Genomic DNA, 20,894 nt, shown 5'->3' on the forward strand with positions numbered 1-20,894 from the left:
TAATCGCGTAAGCTTTTGATGCGTCAAATTGCATTCATTACTGGTGCATGCTTGTTGTTCCTAGTTTTATTGTTTGCGCTGTGGTAATTCCCTCTACTGCCAGTAGATGGCAAGTTGCACAGTATATTGAGCACTGTGGCTGTGAAATTGTTTTGTTTGTTTGTTTGTTTGTTTTTTTAAGCATTATTTAAAATGTAAGGCATTATTTAAGATCTAAATTAACACGCTTAACACAGGTCTACGTAGACTAGTGTCCTTTGTCTCCCAGCAAACACTGTCTGCCCTGTATGGAGGAAAGTGCTGGACCACATGCACTTCCTCCATACTGGAACCCAAGTCAAAGAGAGTAGTTTTAACCTTTATTTAACCAGAAATTTCCCAGTGAGGTGACCCAGAGTCTAATTTGCAGGTAAGGCCCACCTCCAGAGAACATACATACTCAAACTGTATGTGAAAACATACAAACTCAAATTGGGAATTAAACCCAGGACCTTTTTTCTTAGTCCTATACCTGTGCCACCCTGGATGTGTTGATTTGATCTTCTGGGTGCAGTTATAGTGAACTAAATCAGGTGGTGATGGCTAGACAAATGGGATAATTTTTTATGTCTGCATGGTAAACTAAAAACAGGACTAAACACCTAAACCAACATTTCAAATAGAGCTGCAAACCTGGGCAGTATCTGGAGAACTAAAGAAGCAAATTTGGGAGGTGAGGCGAGGTCTGGAGGTCTGAGGAACAGTGTGATTGGTCTGGTATCCACACTTCAAATTTCACCGCTGCAGCCAGGTGTTTGTAATCAGAAACACCTGACTGTAATCAGGGCAGTCTTTTGTGATATCACCAGCTACTTGAAATTGCAGAAGCCACTGAAGACAGCACGCACTTAGATTTAGATGTTTTTGAGAAGAAAGATGAACTAAGAACAGTAAATAGTGCTATAAAAACACCATATACACAATATATGTAACACAAAAAGTGTTTAGTTCCAGTTTAAGTTCAAAGTAAAACACGTATACATTTATGCATGGACCTGCATATTATAATTTTAGTATGACCACCAATAATGGTATAATGGCTTGGCTTGGTTATTTTAGCCAGTACAAACCTACATGTAAAGTTATGAATACTGTCCCCGTCACCATTGTGATTTTGACATCAGCTTCTTAATCATAGCCCTATAGCACTTTTACTCACACATTCCCTCATCCTGCTGTGACTTCCTGACAAGTAGAGGCATTACAGAGGCAGCAGCAGTAGCAGCTACATGTGTCAAATTGACCTTGTTGAATAAATGAAGCGTCAGATTAGCTTTCAGCAGATCACTGGTCCTTGAGGAAACACAAATTAAGTCACTTGTCATGTTTAGTGTAAATGGCGGCATGATCCGAGCGGCTGCTGTTTTGACATATCATTATTGCTTTGGCCAAAAAAGTATACAGGTTACTGTGGAATAGTCAGTCTTTCATCAAGGTGTCTAATATATTAAGTATTTCTATATCATATCATGAAACGCATAAAACTGGCTATTGCAATATCACGATATAAAATTGTGAGCTAAACTAAAATAATCACAATATGGTTCTCAATCTACAAAAGTTTCGCCAAGTTATAATTTTGCAAGGTTTTGGGTGTGATTTAAAATCTTACATTGACATAGTTATTATGTTATTATTATTGTGTCAAAAACTGAATCAAATTTGCAGCAACATTGTTAAGAGAACATACAGAAGCTAATCCTAACCCAACCCTAACTATAACCCATAATAGTAATAGTATTGTGTCCATAAATTCAGAAATGATGGACTTTGGAAAGACAAGGCTGACAATACTTCAGATAGTCGATCTACAAGTGTGGGTCCTGTTTGTTACCGTTTTGCACAATTTTATTTTTTTTATATTCAAATACAGAAAAGTATTTGTTTTCTTGTCTGTCAAAAGCAAAGTCTAGGGATGCACCAATACTGGGAAACTTAATAGATCAGGTATCATTTCTGGATCTTCTGATACAGTTCCATTATCTCAGTCAGGACACAAACCCACCAATTTTGACTTGGTAAATATGGACAGAATTCATTCAGGGAGTTTATTTTTACAAGCCACACATTCACTTTGGATTAGTTTAGCTAGTTTGCTGTTTGCATATTTGTTCAACTAGTTTTAAGATGAGTTGTTATGAGGCATTGACAGATACTCAAAGAAAAATCTGAATTGGTGCACCTCTAGACGTTATACCAATGATGAATGTTATTTAAGTATTTCATTGCATTTTCTCAAAGTCTTTGCAATATAAGGTCATAACCACATCCTTTACCACTTACACTTATATATTTTTGTGTTCACAGGTGTGACTTTATCTCAAGGCATCATCAAAATACATTCAAAGATTTTCACACCAATGTCACACGTCGAGCAGGAGCCCTCACAACCTTGACAGGCGCCATGGTTTTTTCCTCCTCTTAACTCCTCAAAGATTTTTTTCACTTGCTTATGTGTGGGGGTGTGCGTGTGCGTGTGGGGGTGGGTGTGTGGGTGTGTGTGTGTGTGTGTGTGTGTGTGTGTGTGTAGAAAACAGAGCAGTAGACACACATCTTACCATTGCAATTAACCTGACCTTGGCTTCCCCTTTCCCCCCCTCACACACATACACACAAGCACCGGTCTCTATCGCGGTCTAAATCGGAGCTGTCGTCCTGTCAGCGTCTCCTCCTCCCTCTTCTTCTCATCACCTGTCACTCAAAAACACTTTCCTCTTTTTTACTCCCTCGCTCCCCCTCTCCTTCTTGCTGTCATGTTTTGGGAGCTTGTCCTTGTTCTATGTAACCAAGACTTGATTTGGATGCCTTTACTTTCACCTTCCTTGTTTATGTTAGATGCTTTCTTTATGGCCCAAAGATGTGCAATTTTGTTTTTCATTTCTAAGATTTGAAAGTATTTTATCTGAGTATTATATTGCACAAAATTGACTCTTGTGAGCTTTAAGCCATGTTGTTCTTGCCTCATTCACACATGTTTTAGTAATCATTTAATATTAGCCTGTCTGCATCTCCAAAACCCAAAATTCTCTGTTCCACCTTGTGATGTCATGTGGTGGTAGTTATCAAGTTTTACCTTTAGTTCAGTAGAGATTGGCAATTCCAGGTCTGATATCATCTAAATGATTCTAGTGAAGGTGTATGGAGTTTAAAAACACAGTGGAGCACGTCTTGTATTACCTCATGACATCACAAGGTGGAACAGAGTGTTTTCTGTTTGAGAGAAGAACATTATAACATCGATCAGAAAATACTAGGTACTACAATCACAATTAAACCTGGGTAGCCAGTGCCTTAACCTGCAGAAGACGCATACAAGCTCAGAACCTCCACCTCCAACCTACTGTGGTGCAGTTGATTAAACATCTACCCGCCAACTAGATGGTCAACCAGCAAATTCTGTTTTTCAGTTTCATTACATTGCTTACATATTGAATTGCTTTGGAAGTTGCCAATTCACACTAATGCATCCAGACCAAATGGTGTATAATTACTATAACATAAGTTTGTATGCCAAGTGCTGAGTGTTAAGGCTTCCTGTAGTTTGATATTAGTGTAGCGTGCTAAAATATGAATGAGGCTAGAGATAGCGGAGTCACAGCCACACTAGCATTTCTACAGTTGTATTGATGAGACAGCAAAAGCCTTACAAAACAAAGCTCTCTAATTTCCCTTGTCTGGCAGTTTTGTCATGGCAGAGCTGGTGTCACTGCTGCTAAATGGTGTCATCAGGTTTCCATAAGTAATAGTACCAGGAAACAGAATATTTATAGACTACAAGTCAATTGATTGGCACATTAGAGGCACAATAGGAAGTTTATAAGGTCCAATCCTGGGTGTATAGTTTGCTCACCTTACATAACCTAAAAACCTCAACTTTTTAAATTGTTTTTTTCTGTTCTGTCATTGGCTTACATTATGGTAGGCCCAGGTGGAGGCAGAGCACTGGCTGGATACACCCATACAGGAGCACTTGTCACAGCCGCGCTGGTTGTCCCGCTGCAGGTTGTAAAATCCCAGTTTACAGCGGTCACAGTTGGGCCCCTCCACGTTCTCCTGTAAAACACACAGTGATGTTATGAGCCAAGCCTGTTATTATTACTGTGTAGACGTGCAGCAAAAGATGATGATGACAGAGTTGGACAGGTTAACACACGCCGCTAGGCATCATGCCTTGCTTTGAATCATGTTGTTGATCTAATAATTACATATTTATACCATAGGGACATAATGACAATCACCACCTTCTAGGGAGGTCCACAAATGAGTGTAAATATATTTTAATTCCCACAATAAACACTTGCACACAGATACAAGGTTTTTATAAAGTGTTTTTATAAAGTGTTTTTTTTTTTTTTTTTTTTTTTTTTTTTTTTTTTTTTTTTTTTTTGCTTGTTTTCCAAAGTTAGAGCTTTAAGTCATTTTCATGGTTTTCATAGTTTTTCATCATTTCTCTTTTCCTCTATATCTATTTTCTTTCAAGGGGCTTTAAAAAAAATGTTGTCTGTACCATCCCATGGGTGTCATGGAACAAACTTTTTCGATTTAAATGACAGCTAAATGCCACGCTAACGCAAGATCACCATATTAACCTAAATAATAAGATTGTATTGGAAATGCTACTACTTTCTCAAAATGCCCTGAAGTTTGGATAAAAGCCAAAGCAACCAACTCAACGTCAGTTTAAATCCCATCACTTCAAACTTCAAATGTGCATCAAGTAGGCAGAAAATAACGGATTATTCACTGAAATCAGCAAACGCAATGTCAGAGAGGAGAAGGAGAGAAGGCGAAGATGCTGTTTTTCCTAAAAGAATCTCTTCCAAAAGTGAACAACTGCTGCTGTAGCTGAAGAAAGAGTGATTTAAAGAGGGGGATTATGTAATGGTGCTAAACTTGCTAAACTTTTTTTAGCTTTCTAAAATCAAATCTTTTATTCCTTTTTTCATTTTTGATTTTAAACTGAAAATCAACTGAATGAATGATACAATGATTAATCTGGTTTATGGATCACATGTATGTAATTATTGGGCCTATTCACATGACAACCTAATTTGTGTTCTCCATGGTGCGTCAGCACAAATAAACAGAATGAAATTATTTTTTTCACAATAGCTTCAGAAAGTGAAAGTGGTGCCATTGTTCAAATCCAAAAATGTGACTGTTTTCAGTTGAACAGACTTTATACAATAACATTAATATGACAAGTTTGTGGAAGTAATCCCTAACAAAGGGACCAACATTTGTGGGTAATGTATGTTTGGATATTTCTTTCAAATACAGTAAATTTTCAATACAGTTGTATAGGCCCCCGCCTTCCATCTGAAACTATGACATCAGCAAATTCAAGAGCGTGAACCCAACCTACATGCAAAGTTCTTATTGAGGAGAGGTGGGTAGTTTTCAGTTACAATTACTTCAGTCACTATAAAATTTGAAAATACTAGATTTTTCCTTATTATTTAATGTTTTGTCCTTCAAATTACATTACCGGTAAATTAAAATTATCAGATGTATGTCCCGACAGTTACTCTTAAAGTCACTTTTACTTGTAGAGTACCAGTTTTCCCAAATACTTTTTTGTATTTAACTTGAGTACTTTCTTGGACAACTACTTTGTACTTCTACTTGAATAATATTATTTTGAAGTAACGTTACTCTTACTTGAGTGCAATTTTAGGCTACTGTACTTCCACTGCACTTCAGTGTGATGCAAAGAAAACTGCTGAGTATGATAATTGTTGTGTTGACAATGCCACGTACCTTACACACACAGGGAGACACACAGGGGTCCTCATTGGTGCTTCCCTCTAAACTGCAGTTACAGCGCTGGCACAACGGGTAGTCTTTGTAACCCACGGCACACCTGGAAGACAAATGGGTTTAATAGCATAATAAACATGAGCGTCCAGAGGATAAGCCCCATCACCGGCAGAGGTGATGGCAGAGGACTGCACAGTTGGGTCAGTTTTACAGACCAACCTGTCCCAAATAAAGTCCCTGAGATCAGCGTAAACGGGTGACAAGCGTGCATGTGGAGCAGGCCTCAGAGGAAATATATTTACAAGTGAATGAGACAATTAGGCCAAGTAATTTCAAAACTGTGCTGGTGTCATCTAAAGTGAGCTATTAAAACGTTACAGGATAGTGCGTATTAATTAGCATGACCAAAGTGCAAGTCCAGTGATTTGTGCTGATGAGAGTTAAAGTTCCTGCACCTCTGTATTTCCTATGTATTTGAGTAAAATTTGTCTTCCCCAGTACACACACACAGTACACATATTGTATAAGGAGCAACTGAGTTCAAAATATGTCCAAATGTGTCTGCTTCACATTTTGATGTCCGATAATCAGGAAGTGTGTGTCAGCATGCTAGTTGTTATTCTCTTTACCATTGTGGCAAATGTTCACTCTGGTCTCTGAGAGTTGAAGTTAGGAATTAGGATGCACAGAATGAATGAGGTAAGTGAGGAATAACTTTGGACCACTGCAAACTATTTAAAACCAGTTCTGTTTTTCATGTTTTTAAGACACTAAAAAAGAAGGTACTTAAGAATGCTTTGGAGTGGAGTGTTAAAAAGTAGGATTTCCCAGATAAAAATGCAATATATTGCATCGTATTTGTTAATGTGACAGGCGATAAATAGGGATTTAAAAGGAGGCAGACAATTGACTGTGCCAGCCCCAGTCTTGTGTTATAGGCTATTACTTTTCGATAATTACCCAATCATGAGATATTGATTTTTTTGCCTTATTATCTCTTCTCTTATTTTCTAATTATATGTTGTAGTGCACTGGTCATTATCAATTGAGTGTACCTGCAACTGTTGAGATACTACCATTCCAATCATACAGCGAATAGAGAAAAGTGGAAAGCCGGGAAATAGATTTAATTAACTCTGGAAACATACTATTTCTATATAACCACAGCGACCATAGTGACTTACAGATAACTGGCATCTAGTCCTGTTACAATAACAAATTCTGAAGTGCGATATTTTACTGAAGTAGATATAGACGATTAACAATATTATAACCTGAACTAAAGCAAAGTTATTAAAAAAAAATATTCTAAATGTACAATACTGTAAAAAAAAAAAAACATGAATTGCAATAAATAATTGACAGAAAGCAATACTTAAGTAGTTAGTTTGTGTCTATAATGAGTCATACAAGTTCATAATTCAGCCTTCTACAGCTCAATTATGCTACAGAAAAATAACTAAAATGTTTCCACTAGTGCAAGTAAAATGTACCCACGATAAATACTGACCCCCAAAAATAAATGTTCCATCTAACATGTATGGAACAATCAATATAACAATCAATATACTATACTATTTATCGTGACAGGCCTATACCTGATATACCTACCTATGATACCTATGATACCTCTATATATATATATATATATATATATATATATATATATATATATATATATATATATATATATATATATATATATATATATATATATATATATATATATATATATATATATATATATATATATATATATATATATATATATATATATATAAGAAACTAGAACAAGGAAAAGCAACAAAAATATCTTGGCAAAAACTATGGGCCCTGAGTTCACTGTTGACAATACATGATTTCAAGCCAATGCATTTTTTATTCTACAGGGACTCATTTAAAAGTGTACAAAAATATATACGGGCATGTGTAGTAGCAGACAGGGTGCCCTCACATCCAAGACACACAATATGAGGCAGGTGAGATGGATGGGCCGTAGGGTCTCATCAGGAGGCGTGGAAGACGTACTGGGGACGGCTATAAGGATTATTCGTATGACTTCACTTCACATAATCTTTTTTATTTTCCAATACAGGGACTCATTTTACATGTGCAAAATATATATAAGGGCATGTACAGTAGCACACAGGATCCAATAAACACAATTTAAGGCTGGTGAACCTGTGGCTGATGAGACAAGAAAAGGATTTCAGCATAAATAGTAGCAGTTGTAGCAGTAGTAGTAGTAGTAGTAGAAGTTGTAGTAGCTGTAGTTGTTGTAGTTCTAGTAGCGTAGCTTTTAATGCTTAATATTTTGCTTTGTCTACCTGCTAACTTTGTTAACCACATACCTGTGTTTTGATTATGTCTACATCTCCAAATTTCAAAATGCTCTATTCCACTTTGTGACGTCATGAAGCCGTAGTTTTCAAGTTAACAGCTTCCTTTTACCTTTTGTGGAGTAGAGATTGGCATTTCCACGGCTGAAAGTATCCAAATGATGAGAGAATACAATGGAGCACTCCTGTATTGCCACATGACATCACAAGGTGGAACAGAGTGGTTTTCTGTTTGAGAGAAGAACTCCTCCTCCTGCCTAAATATGCAGGATGCAGAAACAAAACACAACCCTGGATATGTTTTGATGAGTAAACAACATTATAGCTTAAATCAGAAAAACGCATAATATGGGCCCTTTAATAGCAAAAGTAATAACCATTCCAGTTGTTGTAGTATATCTAACGTTCATATTCTCATGTGTTCTACCCTATTCCTTCCTGTGTACATTGTGGCAGATCTTAATGGTAACTTTTCTGGTTGCACCTTCAGTCTAATTGGAGCAGACAACAGCTGAGAGGTTGAGCCTCCTGTCAGCGTGACTGTGTGTCTGTGTACGGGTCTCACCTGTCACAGCGAAGACCCCCAAAACCCTGCTTACACCGACATGACCCCACTGGCCTGCCTGTCAATCACACAACAAAAGCACAAGGATTTTAAACAATAGGATCCCAGCCAAAGCGCATAGTTTACAGAGGATCTTAAGGTTTTGAAAATAGCTTTACAAAGAATAGTATAAATATCAACATAAGCACTAAAATTGTAAAAATAGTCCATCTTGTGTTACTTTTAATAGCGGCGTGGATAAAAGTATAACAAAGGGAAGCTAATATAAGCTTAAAAAGAGAAAAGAGGGGAGATGTACCAGTAGTGGCCTGGGTTACATCTGGGACACACCACTGGCTGAGGGAGCCCTCTGGGTTACAGGAGCAGGGGATACAGGGGTCATCGTCTTCCGGGCCAATCTGTGTGGGGTGCAAAAATAATAATTGTTTTGTTTTTGTTTGATTTTTATTATTACATTAAATGAATGCACCCAAATACCCAAATACAATTTGTGAAGGAAAAATGTGTATTTGTGCTTGATCTGAATTGACCATATTGAAACCTTCATTTCTTTAGAAGGTTGGATAACACATTTAAAACATTTAATTTAACTGACCATAAAATACTGAGCGATCAACTGATGATCAAGATCAGTGACTGAAACTGCCCTACTAGCCCTATTTATATTCATATAGATATGGAGTGTAGTGTAGAAGCTTTGTAATGCCTTCACTGACCTTCCTCCTTTAGGGCTGTTAGTCAACAAAAAAACATTCTCGGTTGACTAACCACATGCCCTGTGGATTGATCAAGTAAACCAGGGGTGCTCAGACTTTTTCAGTATGTGAGCTACTTTTAAAATGACTGTGTCTGAAAGATCTACCACCTAATACAAAAATGTTAAACATATATTTATTTGTAAATGTATTATGAATTCTTACATGTACAGTGCATTCTGATGTGCCTTGCACAACGTCATGAGATAATACTGCACAACACAATTTAACTTCTTACATGTTCATAGTTACTTGAATGATGATTACTGCTCTGATGACTTGCACTGAATAGAATCAGTGAGGGATGTATAGTTCGGGCAGTAGCTTCTGACAGCCAGCCAGGAGTAAAATTGCATTTTTCGTTTGAAAGCGATAACAGAGCTAATCATGTTGATTACGGTTTTGTCTTTTTTTATAGCCATAAAAAACATGTTAAACGAAGTATCAGAATTTACTGCATTTTTTCACACAACTACTTCTATTTTACACACCCATCCATATGTTTTCTTTTACGCATCGAATAAATGACTGGGAAAATCCCCGCAGCCCCCGCGCTCTCATTCGTCACCAGGGACAACAGAGGCAGATTTACCGTAATGATGGTAAAATATTTAGATAGCCCCATGTCTCCGCTTTGAGACGCCATTTGAATTTACATGAGAGCACAACTGGTTGCGGAGTTACGCTGCTGGAAAGTCCGCAACCGCGCTCTATCGGCGACAATAGGATCCGATGCTATAGGGTTAAGTTAACTCGCGCTTGTTTATGCATGTGCAGCGCCCATGATGTGACCGAGGGTCAGGTGTAATCTGACTGTTGTCCCGTATATTAGTCACGTGACTGGATGGATGACGGGATGTGATCTACCCAAAATGCCTTCGCGATCGACTGGTAGATTGCGATCGATGTAATGAACACCCCTGAAGTAAACTAACTAAAAGGGGCCGTGGTGTTGGCAAAAGCTCTCAAAATTATAAGAATCTAGCGCAAAAACTACTATATCAGAGAAGTGTAAGAAGTGAACTGCATGTCCATAAGTGAACTGCATGTTCATAATTGAAAAGGCAGTCATACTGCAGGGTCACAAAAAAACAGTTGGTCAACTAAGACACCATCAACTAATCAATTTTTCTTCTTTTACCAAAGTTTGGAAACAATTTTCTTGTGCTTTTACTCAAATAACATTGTCTTGAGTACTTTAAGTTGAGTACCCCCCCACATATGCGAGAAAACACCTTAAAAGCGTAGTCTTGTATCAATCAGTTATACCTCCTGTGGTCGGTAGTATCCGTTCACACAGCTCTGACAGTTGATGCCGTCAGTGTTGTCACGGCAGCCCACACAGACTCCGCCCCCTCTGTACTCTCCGTGCGTGTCCAGGCTCAGGAGCAGGTTGGCCACAGTCTGGTTGTAGTAGCACTCTTCTGCTTTGCCGTGGCAGTTACACTCTGCAAATGTAAAATTCATAATACAAGGCAAGCTGTGGTGCGTTTGATAGGAGTTTGAAGAATAGTGTTTACTGCTGTTTCTAATCCACTTATTTACACTCAAAACTGGGCATGAAGTCTTTACAATAATAACCAAAGGATTCAAGCTATGTGGGTGTCTCTTTGAGCTATTTCCTATTTGTACATAAACAACACAACTTAATGTTTTTATTCAAGGTTCTTCTCAAGATCAATGCAACTCTTTAGTCTTTAAAGCAACAATGGTTAACAGCAGATGTAATTATAACTGAAAAGTGACATTTATCCAGAGAGTCTGTTTTTCCCAACCTCCCAACCTATACTTCCTCATACAAGCATCCCTCTTTTATCTTGTTGTATTAGTTGCATGCTATTACTCTAGCTTTACCAAGCTCAATAAACTATTTCTGTGTTAGTATAAAGGTGCTGTGCCTTGAATGTTCTACAGTATGGCGGTCAACATGTCTATCTCTGCGGAGACAACATGCAGGTGACACCAGGTCAGAGATGTGCTGAAGTGATCCAGCTGACAGTAATGTGTTTTTTGAAGGATTTTTTTATGCAATAAAACACCTGTAATTGAAATAATTCAAATAATACTATACTGTGTAACCAGAGACTCTCTATATAAATGGACATAGCTAACCTGCTAGCTGCTTGACTCCAAATAGGAAGTGAGCATGGGCGAGCCTCTGGCTCCATTGACTTTGGCTCCAATTCTTTCTTTCTACTTTTTATTTCTCTGTAACTGTTGCTGTCAAGTTTGACTTTTTGGTCTTAAAATGTTCGGATTAACCTGCTCTACATGAACCTGGTGTTTATATTTTGCTATTGTGCCCATAAATCAGGATATGAACATTAAAAAAAGACAAATCAAGCACCTTCTTTCCTCGAGGTCATTCCCGCTAGTGTTAGCAACAGGTTTGATTGACAGCACTGCTAAGCATCCGCACTGCTGGTTAAACAAGGAACGGGCGCATAGCAACAGGAAGAGGCTTCACCTTCAACAGGTCACTCCAGATTAGTTCTTTGGTTGCTACTACTCGCAATTGAAATTCTAAATATGGAACTTACTGACTCCAAATTCGCTCCTATAACTTCTAGCCACGATGAGCTTCATTTGGTTGGAGCCAAAAGTCCTGGGTGATGTCTCTTTTAGTCCACTTCTTTTTACAGTCTATGTTTGCAACATTTTAGACAAAGCAATAACATCTCTATGGAGACGAGACTTATACTCCACCAGAAAAACTGCATAGTGCTCCTTTAAGCCTCTGATTGTTGAACTATAGACAGTACATTAGATTCCCTCTGAGTAGTTCACATTTGTATGAATTTGCTTCATGTTTTATAGCTGTGTATTAAAACAACACATCATCCATCACAGGACAGCGGTTATCAGGCTGTGTGACTAGCAGCCCGGTTGGGGAAGTGTAATGATGATTATATGTTGTAACCTCCGTTTTATGGTGACAGTGAAGCGCCTCTCACCTCCGCACCGAGCGCTGGAGGTTAATGGATGTACGGGGTGACGCTCAAGGATCCATAAAGTGCTTTATCATAGGCTCATGGGGCTGTGATGAGGAACGCGTAAATGTGGAGCACCCAAGGCAATTCTACTCACCAACCTCTATTGCAATAAAGTAGAATAGACAAAGTGATGTATTGACATGTTTGGAGATGTATTTCGTCTAGGATACAATCATGTGAAATTTTCAAATGAGAATGGTAGTGTGGTTAATAATACAAAAAAAACAAAAAACATTAGCCTTATATAGCGCTTTTCCAGACCGTCAAAGTTGTTATTAGTAGTAGTTATTACATACTGGGTGGTGTAAACTACTATGGTAGCCACAGCTGTTCTGACGTAGACTGGTAGAAGGAAGGCTGCCAATCTGAGTCATCAGCCCCAACACATACTACAAACAAGGGTGAAGTGTCTTGCCTAAGGATACAACAACTATGCAAAGCCACTGCTACACCACTGTGGCACCTGGTGTTTTCAGTGGTTTAACTAACCAGGCCCAACCCTGCTTAGAACTTCAATACAAATAATGAAAAAAGAAAACAAAATCCACAAATGTTGAAACTCAAACATTCTGTTAAGATTTAATATCTACAGACTTACTTTCACAGACATGGCGGGTGATGTAGGTTCCAGCCATCCAGGGTTGCTGGTTGTATCCAGGGCAGCAGCGGTCACAGCTCTCCCCACAAGTGTTGTGCTGACACTCACAGCTGAACTTCTGCAAACGGTCACATAATAATAATAAGAAGAAGAATGATAAGGATATTAATGGTTAAAAATTATATATAAGTGAATTTGTGCCTAATTTTCCTACATGGAACACAGTCTGCATTTTGAAGTAAAGCATTATATTCCTTGTTGAGTCTAATTTCTAAGTGATTATTCCGTTACATTGGCAATACTTGCTTGAAATTGTATAACATTGTATCATTATATTTTATGTTTTAAGCTTGCCTGGCATCCAGAAAACACACATCTTCGTACTTGTGAGTCTGATCACTGGTGAGTCTCTCCGAGCTCAGGTGAGAGTGAATGACCGGTGGATTAGCTAATCAGGGACATGCATGGTCTGTTTGTGTCAAAACAAATATGGCTGCTTATGAGGAAAAAAGAAAAGAAAAAATATCATAAAAATATCGCAGATTTTTGCAGAGTGAATGAGGGAAGCACTAAACTGTTAATCTGAGATGAGAGAAATGTCATTTTGTTTGGAGATGATAGACAACCAATGAGCTCTTTCTTTTTACATGCGTCACTGCCAAAAACAAATCTGATTGGATGATTGGTTCTGGCTCGAGACATGACAGAGGTGATCAGACTGATACCCCTCTGTATAAAAAATACAGAGCGATACCAGTCTGGATATGCCAGGCAAGTTTTAAGCTACACCTACTACCTGAAAGCATACCCATGGGTTAAGGTGACTTTACTAAAGCTATGTCAGCTACAACTTTCAATAGCATCCTCCTCATTGAGACTGAGGAATATAATTGATAACCACTCTGCCACTGTGCACTTCAAATCTCATCATGTTTGCTGTTCATTTGAATTACCAATCATCAAATTATTCCTGGATTTAATAACATACATTTTGCCACTGATGAAAAAGTGCTCACTCTATCTCTCCCTTGTTAATCCACAGGAGCATTTTAATGTACATTATCATAAATTATGTGATGCAAACAAAAGCCTGTAGTAATAGGTGTATGCCGTATCAGCACATTCTTATCAAGTGAAAATGGATTGCTACAAACAGGTAATGGCCAATATGCGTGACCTATTGAAAATCTATCACGCAGGAGCTGTATTCACATGCTGCCAAGTGTAATGAAAGAACTCGCTTCACATCGTCGGCCAGTAGCAAATGGGTTCACTACTTTTCCCCCAGGAGCCAAATAAATTCAAAACTAAACGCCGAATGTAGCTGGAAAGACGCCAACTGTAGTTCAGTGATTCAATTTAAGACTTTGTGTAAATTGCTTGATGGTTTGACGGTGGAGGGGTTTGCCAGCGGAGCACAATGGGCGAGCTAGAGCCAAGCTTGTATCTACAGAGAGAGGAGTGAGATAGTCAGAGAGAGTTGGGGCTTTTATCTCTACCGCCGTGGCTCCAGGCTGCCTTTGTGCTGAGCCTGCACCATAACAAACACAGAGGAGGAGATCATCAACAAATCATCCCGCAGGTCCCCACCTTCTCTGCTGTCTGAAACCATGCCCGGACTAAAACATGCGCATGTACAAAGCTGTGAAAAGTGAAAGGAGCTCAAACTCTGCTGGGATATACGATATGTAGGCAGTAAAATGCCTTAAATATCGAGGAGGTGTAAGGAAAGTGGTTGTGTGTATGGCCCATGTTTCATTTAAGAAGTATAAAGATATGTGGGAGTTTAAATGTGTTAAACAATGTCTTTGCATTGCACTTTAGTAAGTGCAATGCAAAGAGTGCTTGTTAGTTTTAGTGGTCAGAACCCTGGACAAGACAAACCCAGCAAATCTAGATAACATCATTACATTGTATTATTATCTCAGTAAAAACGCTTTGGTGTGTTGGTGCTGTCTACCAGGATGCAACAACCTAATGGTATGTTGCAAAGAAATGGAAGTTGATGAATTTATAGTGCTCCTACTTAGTGAAACAAATGTTCATATTGTCTTACTGTTTCTTACAATGTAAAATCAATGTTACAGAAATATATATAATGTTAGCTATATGTTGTAAATATGACTTTTAACTGGGGATGGAAGACCAAACATATTTCCTCGACATGAGAGGAGATGTTGAGATTTATAATTAGTAAAATTGTGTCGTTCAGTTCACAATTTTAGCCTCACTGTTTTTGATGTATTATATTTAATTTTGGTTTGTAATTTTAGCACTGCTTTTAGCCATCTCTTGTTCAAGGGAAGAGATAATGCATCTCAAAGGGCTATCCAAAACAAAAGACAAATAAATCCCCCCTTGTGGAACTACATCTTGTCAAGAGGGGTAACACAATCCTTTTCCTTATGAGCAGTTTTATCTGGCAAGATCTTGTTACATGAATTCTTGTTCAATCCCTAAAATGTGTTAAAACATTTTTACTTTTCAAAATTTAGGCTATCACACTAAACCTATTTAGATTTTTTTCAAGACGACCATCATACTGGCCTTTGCTAGCAGCTCCTTTGACTACAGGTGCATTCAAAAAGTATGACTATTCTGTTCACACACCTCCAGCGGCACCTCTTATCGTCTGTGACATCATCACCCAGGGACCAGACCCGGGTGTCAGGTCTGAGGTAGCCTTGGCACTTCAGCCCAGGGACATGTAAAGGACACAAAACTCTCCCTCCTCTATCTCTCTTTCTCTCTCTGTGTGAGTGTGAATGCCCAGGTAGCAACGGGGGAGATCAGGTGTCTCGAATCAAACGCCCCTCTGTTTGAAGTGACATTTGAGACAGTGCTTCTCGGTGTCACTTGTGTCCCTGGTACACGCACACACCTCCGTGTCTGATACCAGGCGAGGTGGATAAAAAGCTCTTGCCCGGGGCCAGTCTTTGCTCTCAATATAAGGGGGAGAGCTACATTACTGCTACAGTGAGCTGGAGAAGAAGAAAAATGGTGGTTGAGTCGGGTACCTTTGTTTCCATGTTGAGCGGGCAGGCTTTGGCGTGGCCGTAGCAGATGCACATGCCTCCCACTGAGATGTCCTTGATAGAGTAGTAATACTGAAACAGAGGGAACACAAGGGGGAAGTAAGGGTGTGGTTTTGTCAGCACTGGTTTGTTATGCTGAGGCTTTTGTTTATGCTAGAAAGTTAACAAATACAGAAATAATGAACATATTGTGGTAAATTTCAGAAAAAGTGGTAAGGTGAGGAACCATTTATAAATAATTTTCAATGTGAAACAGGAATTTTTAATCTAGAAAGAGTCACTAAACAATAAAATCTTATAGAATTTGTTGAGGCAAAAGTATTGTGACAGAATAAAATAAAGCAGTTACCACAGAACAACATAGATAATAGCTTCATTACATAATGTCCATGTAGTAAAGGAAAGTTGGTTTTCAAATGTTTCCTTGATTAAATGAATGTTAAATAAAAGTACATCTCTCACATGTTAGAGCCATATGAACCATCTCACACTCTGAGGACTTCAGGGACTGGCCTCCTGCTGGTGCCCAGAGTCAGGACTAAACACGGGGAATCAGCATTTCAGTTTTATGCAGCTAAAACCTGGAACAGTCTGAAGATGTGAGAAGGGCCTCTATTTTGACAATGTTTAAATCCAGGCTCAAACAGTTCTGTTTATCTGTGCATATGACTGAAAGGTTTTTATTCTGCACTCTTCAGTTTTTATTTATGTTTTGATTTGTTTGTATTGTGATTTTAATGTCTTTCTTATTAAAGCACTTTGAATTACTTTATAATAAACTTGCCTTGCCTAAATAGTTTAAAATTCATTTCATGTATTTTGTTGTTTCGTGGTTTGTTATACAAAGTATTTTGCACTATATAGTTTTCTATAATTTGTTCATCTTAACATAATAAGTTTAGTTCATGAGCATCTCTCTGCAGTGAGACTGGACAATGAGAAGCTGATTTGACTTTCACATGCTGTGTAATTACCACTGGCCATGTGAAATGGTAGTGACATGATTATTCTATGCTCTCATTAAAACAAACATTTGAACTGGTGTAATTCAGTGCTTTGTACTGTATGTGTTAAAATGTAATTTGGCACACACAAAAATAAATATGTAATGTTCAAAGAATATAATTGCCCTTTTTCATGTCAAAAACAAAATTAGGCCTATTCAATGTATTTCTGTGCAGAAACGTCAGGCTGAAAAAAGGTGGCAGGTACTGTAATTATTTATATAAACACTGAATTCATCTGCTTTGTCTGTTGAGAAATTGTGCTTGAAGCTTGCTTTATATGTCCAAGGAAAATGACAAACTTAAATGAAAACTGCAAGCAATGATAAAGGGCCCTCCCAACCCCTGCTTTTCTTCTTTTACTACTATGACTGACTATACACAGAGATTACACAGGATTACAAGAGATTTTACTTTATAGTTGACTAGTCACGATTAGTCACTTGTTGCAGCCCTATTTTAGTGGTATTTTGGCATATTTTCTTAATGTTTAGTTCTTCACAACAATAAAAAGTTAAGGAATTTAACAGGGTCCTGTAAACTTTTTGTAGACTGTAGGCTGCAAAATGTATCGCAATAGAATCAAAATCACAATTTGAATGCAATTAGTAAATCAGAAAGGCTGCAACTTTTTATGTACCATAATTTCCTCTGCAAACAACACAATCGCTTGTCTTAGTCTGCTTAGAAACTGCTAACGCTGTAGTTGAAATGTTCTTGTGTGTCAAATGTCCTCCCTATGTGTCAGAAGTTGTATGCATATTCCTTAGGCAGCAGGTGAGCCAAAACAAAATATCGATCTGTGCTGGAGATTTTACACCAATAGCCAATTTTGCTAAAAAGTGTAAATATATCATCTATCTACTTATTATCATATACATCTTACTGAACTATTACAAAATAGCGAATTGTAACTTTTTAACTGAACAACTCCACAGATCCCATTCAGTTCAGTCAAGGTGAAAATACTTACTTGGCCATAATATATTATTCAAAAATATGACATTGTAAGTACCATGAAATTTGGACATAATTACATCCCTAAACAGAAAATTAAATGTGATTCCGTGTACTTGGTTGAAAACAGGGACAGGTGTTTGAGAAGCTGCAGCCTATCTGTCAGGTGTGAAAGAAGTGTTTTGTCTAACCCTTCTCGTCACAATGGGATCGATCTCTTTGGGGTCGTGTTGGGTCAGGGTCATGAGGTCGGCATTGAGGGTCCGGATTCGCTGGAGCACCAGGCGGATGTAGCGCGCCGAGGTGAAGTTCAGCAGTGTGGGGGAGGGGTCATCGGCGCTGGGACGTCCATTGATCAGTGAAGTGTGGATCTATATGAGAGAGGCAGATTAATAATGACAGAGAGCGGGTCACAGCAAGACCGGGTGCCACAACAAACAGCAGAGGTGCCATTAGGGTCCCCCAGGAGCGTCAAAGTGGGTGGGGAAATCTATACAAGACAAACAAAAGAAAAGTAGATCAATGAACAGAAAAACTACTGATTGCACTGTATGGGTTCACTATAGTAATCACGTAATGCTTACTTAACAGCTACAAATTGTATCTTCATCATTAATAAGCATTACGACAATGGCCGCCAATAATACAAACAATGAATTAGTGAGTAGTGTTGTCACACTCGATTTCAATACCAAAGAAAAGACTAAATACTTAACAGTGATTCCGATACCATGATGATAATTAAAAACACTCTTTATTTAGACAAAAGAATGTGATTTTCAACATTAAATTGTAGCACTTTCTTTTATATTATCATGTGCCCTTATATCTGTGTAATTCCTCAGTCATCCAGGTAGGTTTCATAGTGGTCCATAGTGGTGTTTAATAGTCTATGTGTCTTATACTTGTTCTGATACAGATTATTCTAAAGCTTTTCAGGAAAGGTTCATTTTTGCCCTGTGACTATGACTTTTCTCAGTATCAATACCTGCTTAAATGAGTATCTAGTTTTGATACAAGTTTTAGTGTCGATGAGCATCTGATTTTAGATACTTTTGACAATCCTTTGAGTGAGAGGTAATATAAACAACTGTAAACTCCAAAGGAGTTAACCGCTTTAACAATAGGCTATCACATGAGTTCATGAATATGGCTTTGTTGCGGCAAGTTATACATAAAATGCATGAATCGATCAAAATAACTGGACAGAGTATTTCTTGCTTAGAGTTGTCTCGAGTTGGACTAGTGGCCACTCATTGGTACTACTGTGAAAAAAATCCTACTGCCCAGAAAGTATTTTTCCCATAGAAAACAAGACTTTTGATCAGAAATAAAGCATCTAGTCAACATTTTCACTACAACTATGTATTATATATATATATATATATATATATATATATATATATATATATATATATATATATATATATATATATATATATATATATATATATATATATATATATATTTATTTATTTATTTTTATTTTTTATTTTTTATTTTTTTTCCTGTGTCCCTGTTGATTAACAAATATATTTTATTTCATTTCCTCCAGTGCTGGCCGAGTGGATGAAAATAGTGAGTTTTTAATATTATTCTTTTCTAGAGGCTGGTTCAAATCCTGGTCATTCTCTTAGTCTGAAATAAATGCATCAAAGTTTAATGTTATTTTTTTAATTATTAATTAACCAAAGTAATATCACAGTCTAGAGTAGGCAACTGATGCTGAAAATATAATGTCAAAGTGAACTGAAATCATGGGACATATTTGCATTGTGACCATAGAATGTTGTGATACATCCTCTAGTCTCACAGCTATAAACATGGGTTTCAAAATTATGAGGCTGTTGTAACTCTTAAAACAGTATTATCCCACTGTGGTGCACTGTCATAAAAAGCAATACAACTGCTGTTTTTGTTTTAATGTTTTGTAATTTCTTTAAGAACTTGAATTAATGGATTAAACGCACGATTTTTACATGCCAACGTGTGAATAAGTAGTTTTTTGTCCCTTTTGGCCTTCCATAGGGAGAAGAGAACTATTGCACATGGTCAGTGGACAGGAGAGCCACAGGGCTACCCAGTTACTATTGGCTCCTCTAGAGACATGTCCCATGGACAGTCAGATTTAGGCCATGGGGTTTGATAAAATGCTGATGAATGGTTAGCATGTGTGATTAGCATACAGGTCAAACAAAGTGTACTGGAAGAAATATAACAACTGAAACAGCTGTCAGAAACGTCCCATGGTAATAATGCTATAGCTGTGCGTAATGACCCAAAATGATGTTAGCTGGCAGAAAATGACAGATAAAAAGCACTATTCTCTCAAACACGACCATATTCTTAAGACAAAAGAGTAGCACATTTTAGTTTAGCTATGTCCTATCTGTACCTTCACTTACCTTTATTAGTTAGTTAGAGCTCATTTCTTACCACTAAGCACATATTTAGAGCTACTAGTAACTTTTATAAAGAGCAGAAGTTACAGTACATTCTATAACAAATGAATAAATAATATTATTAAGCACTTCAAGAGTTTAATGTCTCAACATGGACTGTACCATCTCCTCTGGTTCATAGGGGTGGAATGGTCATTTAAATATGAACAGAGCATTTTTCTTTCTCAAACCATCCATACAACACAAATATTATTCTTTATATCACAAATATAACCACTCCTTAAATTAATATGTGAGTAAATAATATTGCATACTACATACAAAATTAAATTATAAAAAAAAACACCCCCCTCCTTTATCTACTGAAATCTTGAGCTGCTCCACAGCAGTAATCAGGCACACCTGTTCCCACTGCACTGATGAAGGAATACATTGACCTATTTCAAT

General features: G+C 37.7%; 1 protein-coding gene across 4 annotated transcripts in view; it reads right to left on the reverse strand.

The window, feature by feature from the left end:
• lama2 (laminin, alpha 2) overlaps positions 1 to 20,894 on the reverse strand; it is a 236,485-nt gene that overhangs the window by 140,766 nt on the left and 74,825 nt on the right. For all 4 annotated transcript variants that reach the window (XM_055232136.1, XM_055232139.1, XM_055232138.1 and 1 more), the window contains exons 6-13: positions 18,237 to 18,416; positions 16,067 to 16,156; positions 13,050 to 13,167; positions 10,728 to 10,906; positions 9,002 to 9,101; positions 8,704 to 8,761; positions 5,800 to 5,902; positions 3,952 to 4,092 (exon numbers count right to left, since the gene is read on the reverse strand). In XM_055232136.1, the coding sequence (XP_055088111.1) occupies positions 3,952 to 4,092; positions 5,800 to 5,902; positions 8,704 to 8,761; positions 9,002 to 9,101; positions 10,728 to 10,906; positions 13,050 to 13,167; positions 16,067 to 16,156; positions 18,237 to 18,416 (969 nt within the window). The remainder of the gene's footprint in view (positions 1 to 3,951; positions 4,093 to 5,799; positions 5,903 to 8,703; positions 8,762 to 9,001; positions 9,102 to 10,727; positions 10,907 to 13,049; positions 13,168 to 16,066; positions 16,157 to 18,236; positions 18,417 to 20,894) is intronic.

Source organism: Periophthalmus magnuspinnatus, chromosome 24 (genome assembly GCF_009829125.3).
Source record: "Periophthalmus magnuspinnatus isolate fPerMag1 chromosome 24, fPerMag1.2.pri, whole genome shotgun sequence".
Taxonomy (NCBI): domain Eukaryota; kingdom Metazoa; phylum Chordata; class Actinopteri; order Gobiiformes; family Gobiidae; genus Periophthalmus; species Periophthalmus magnuspinnatus.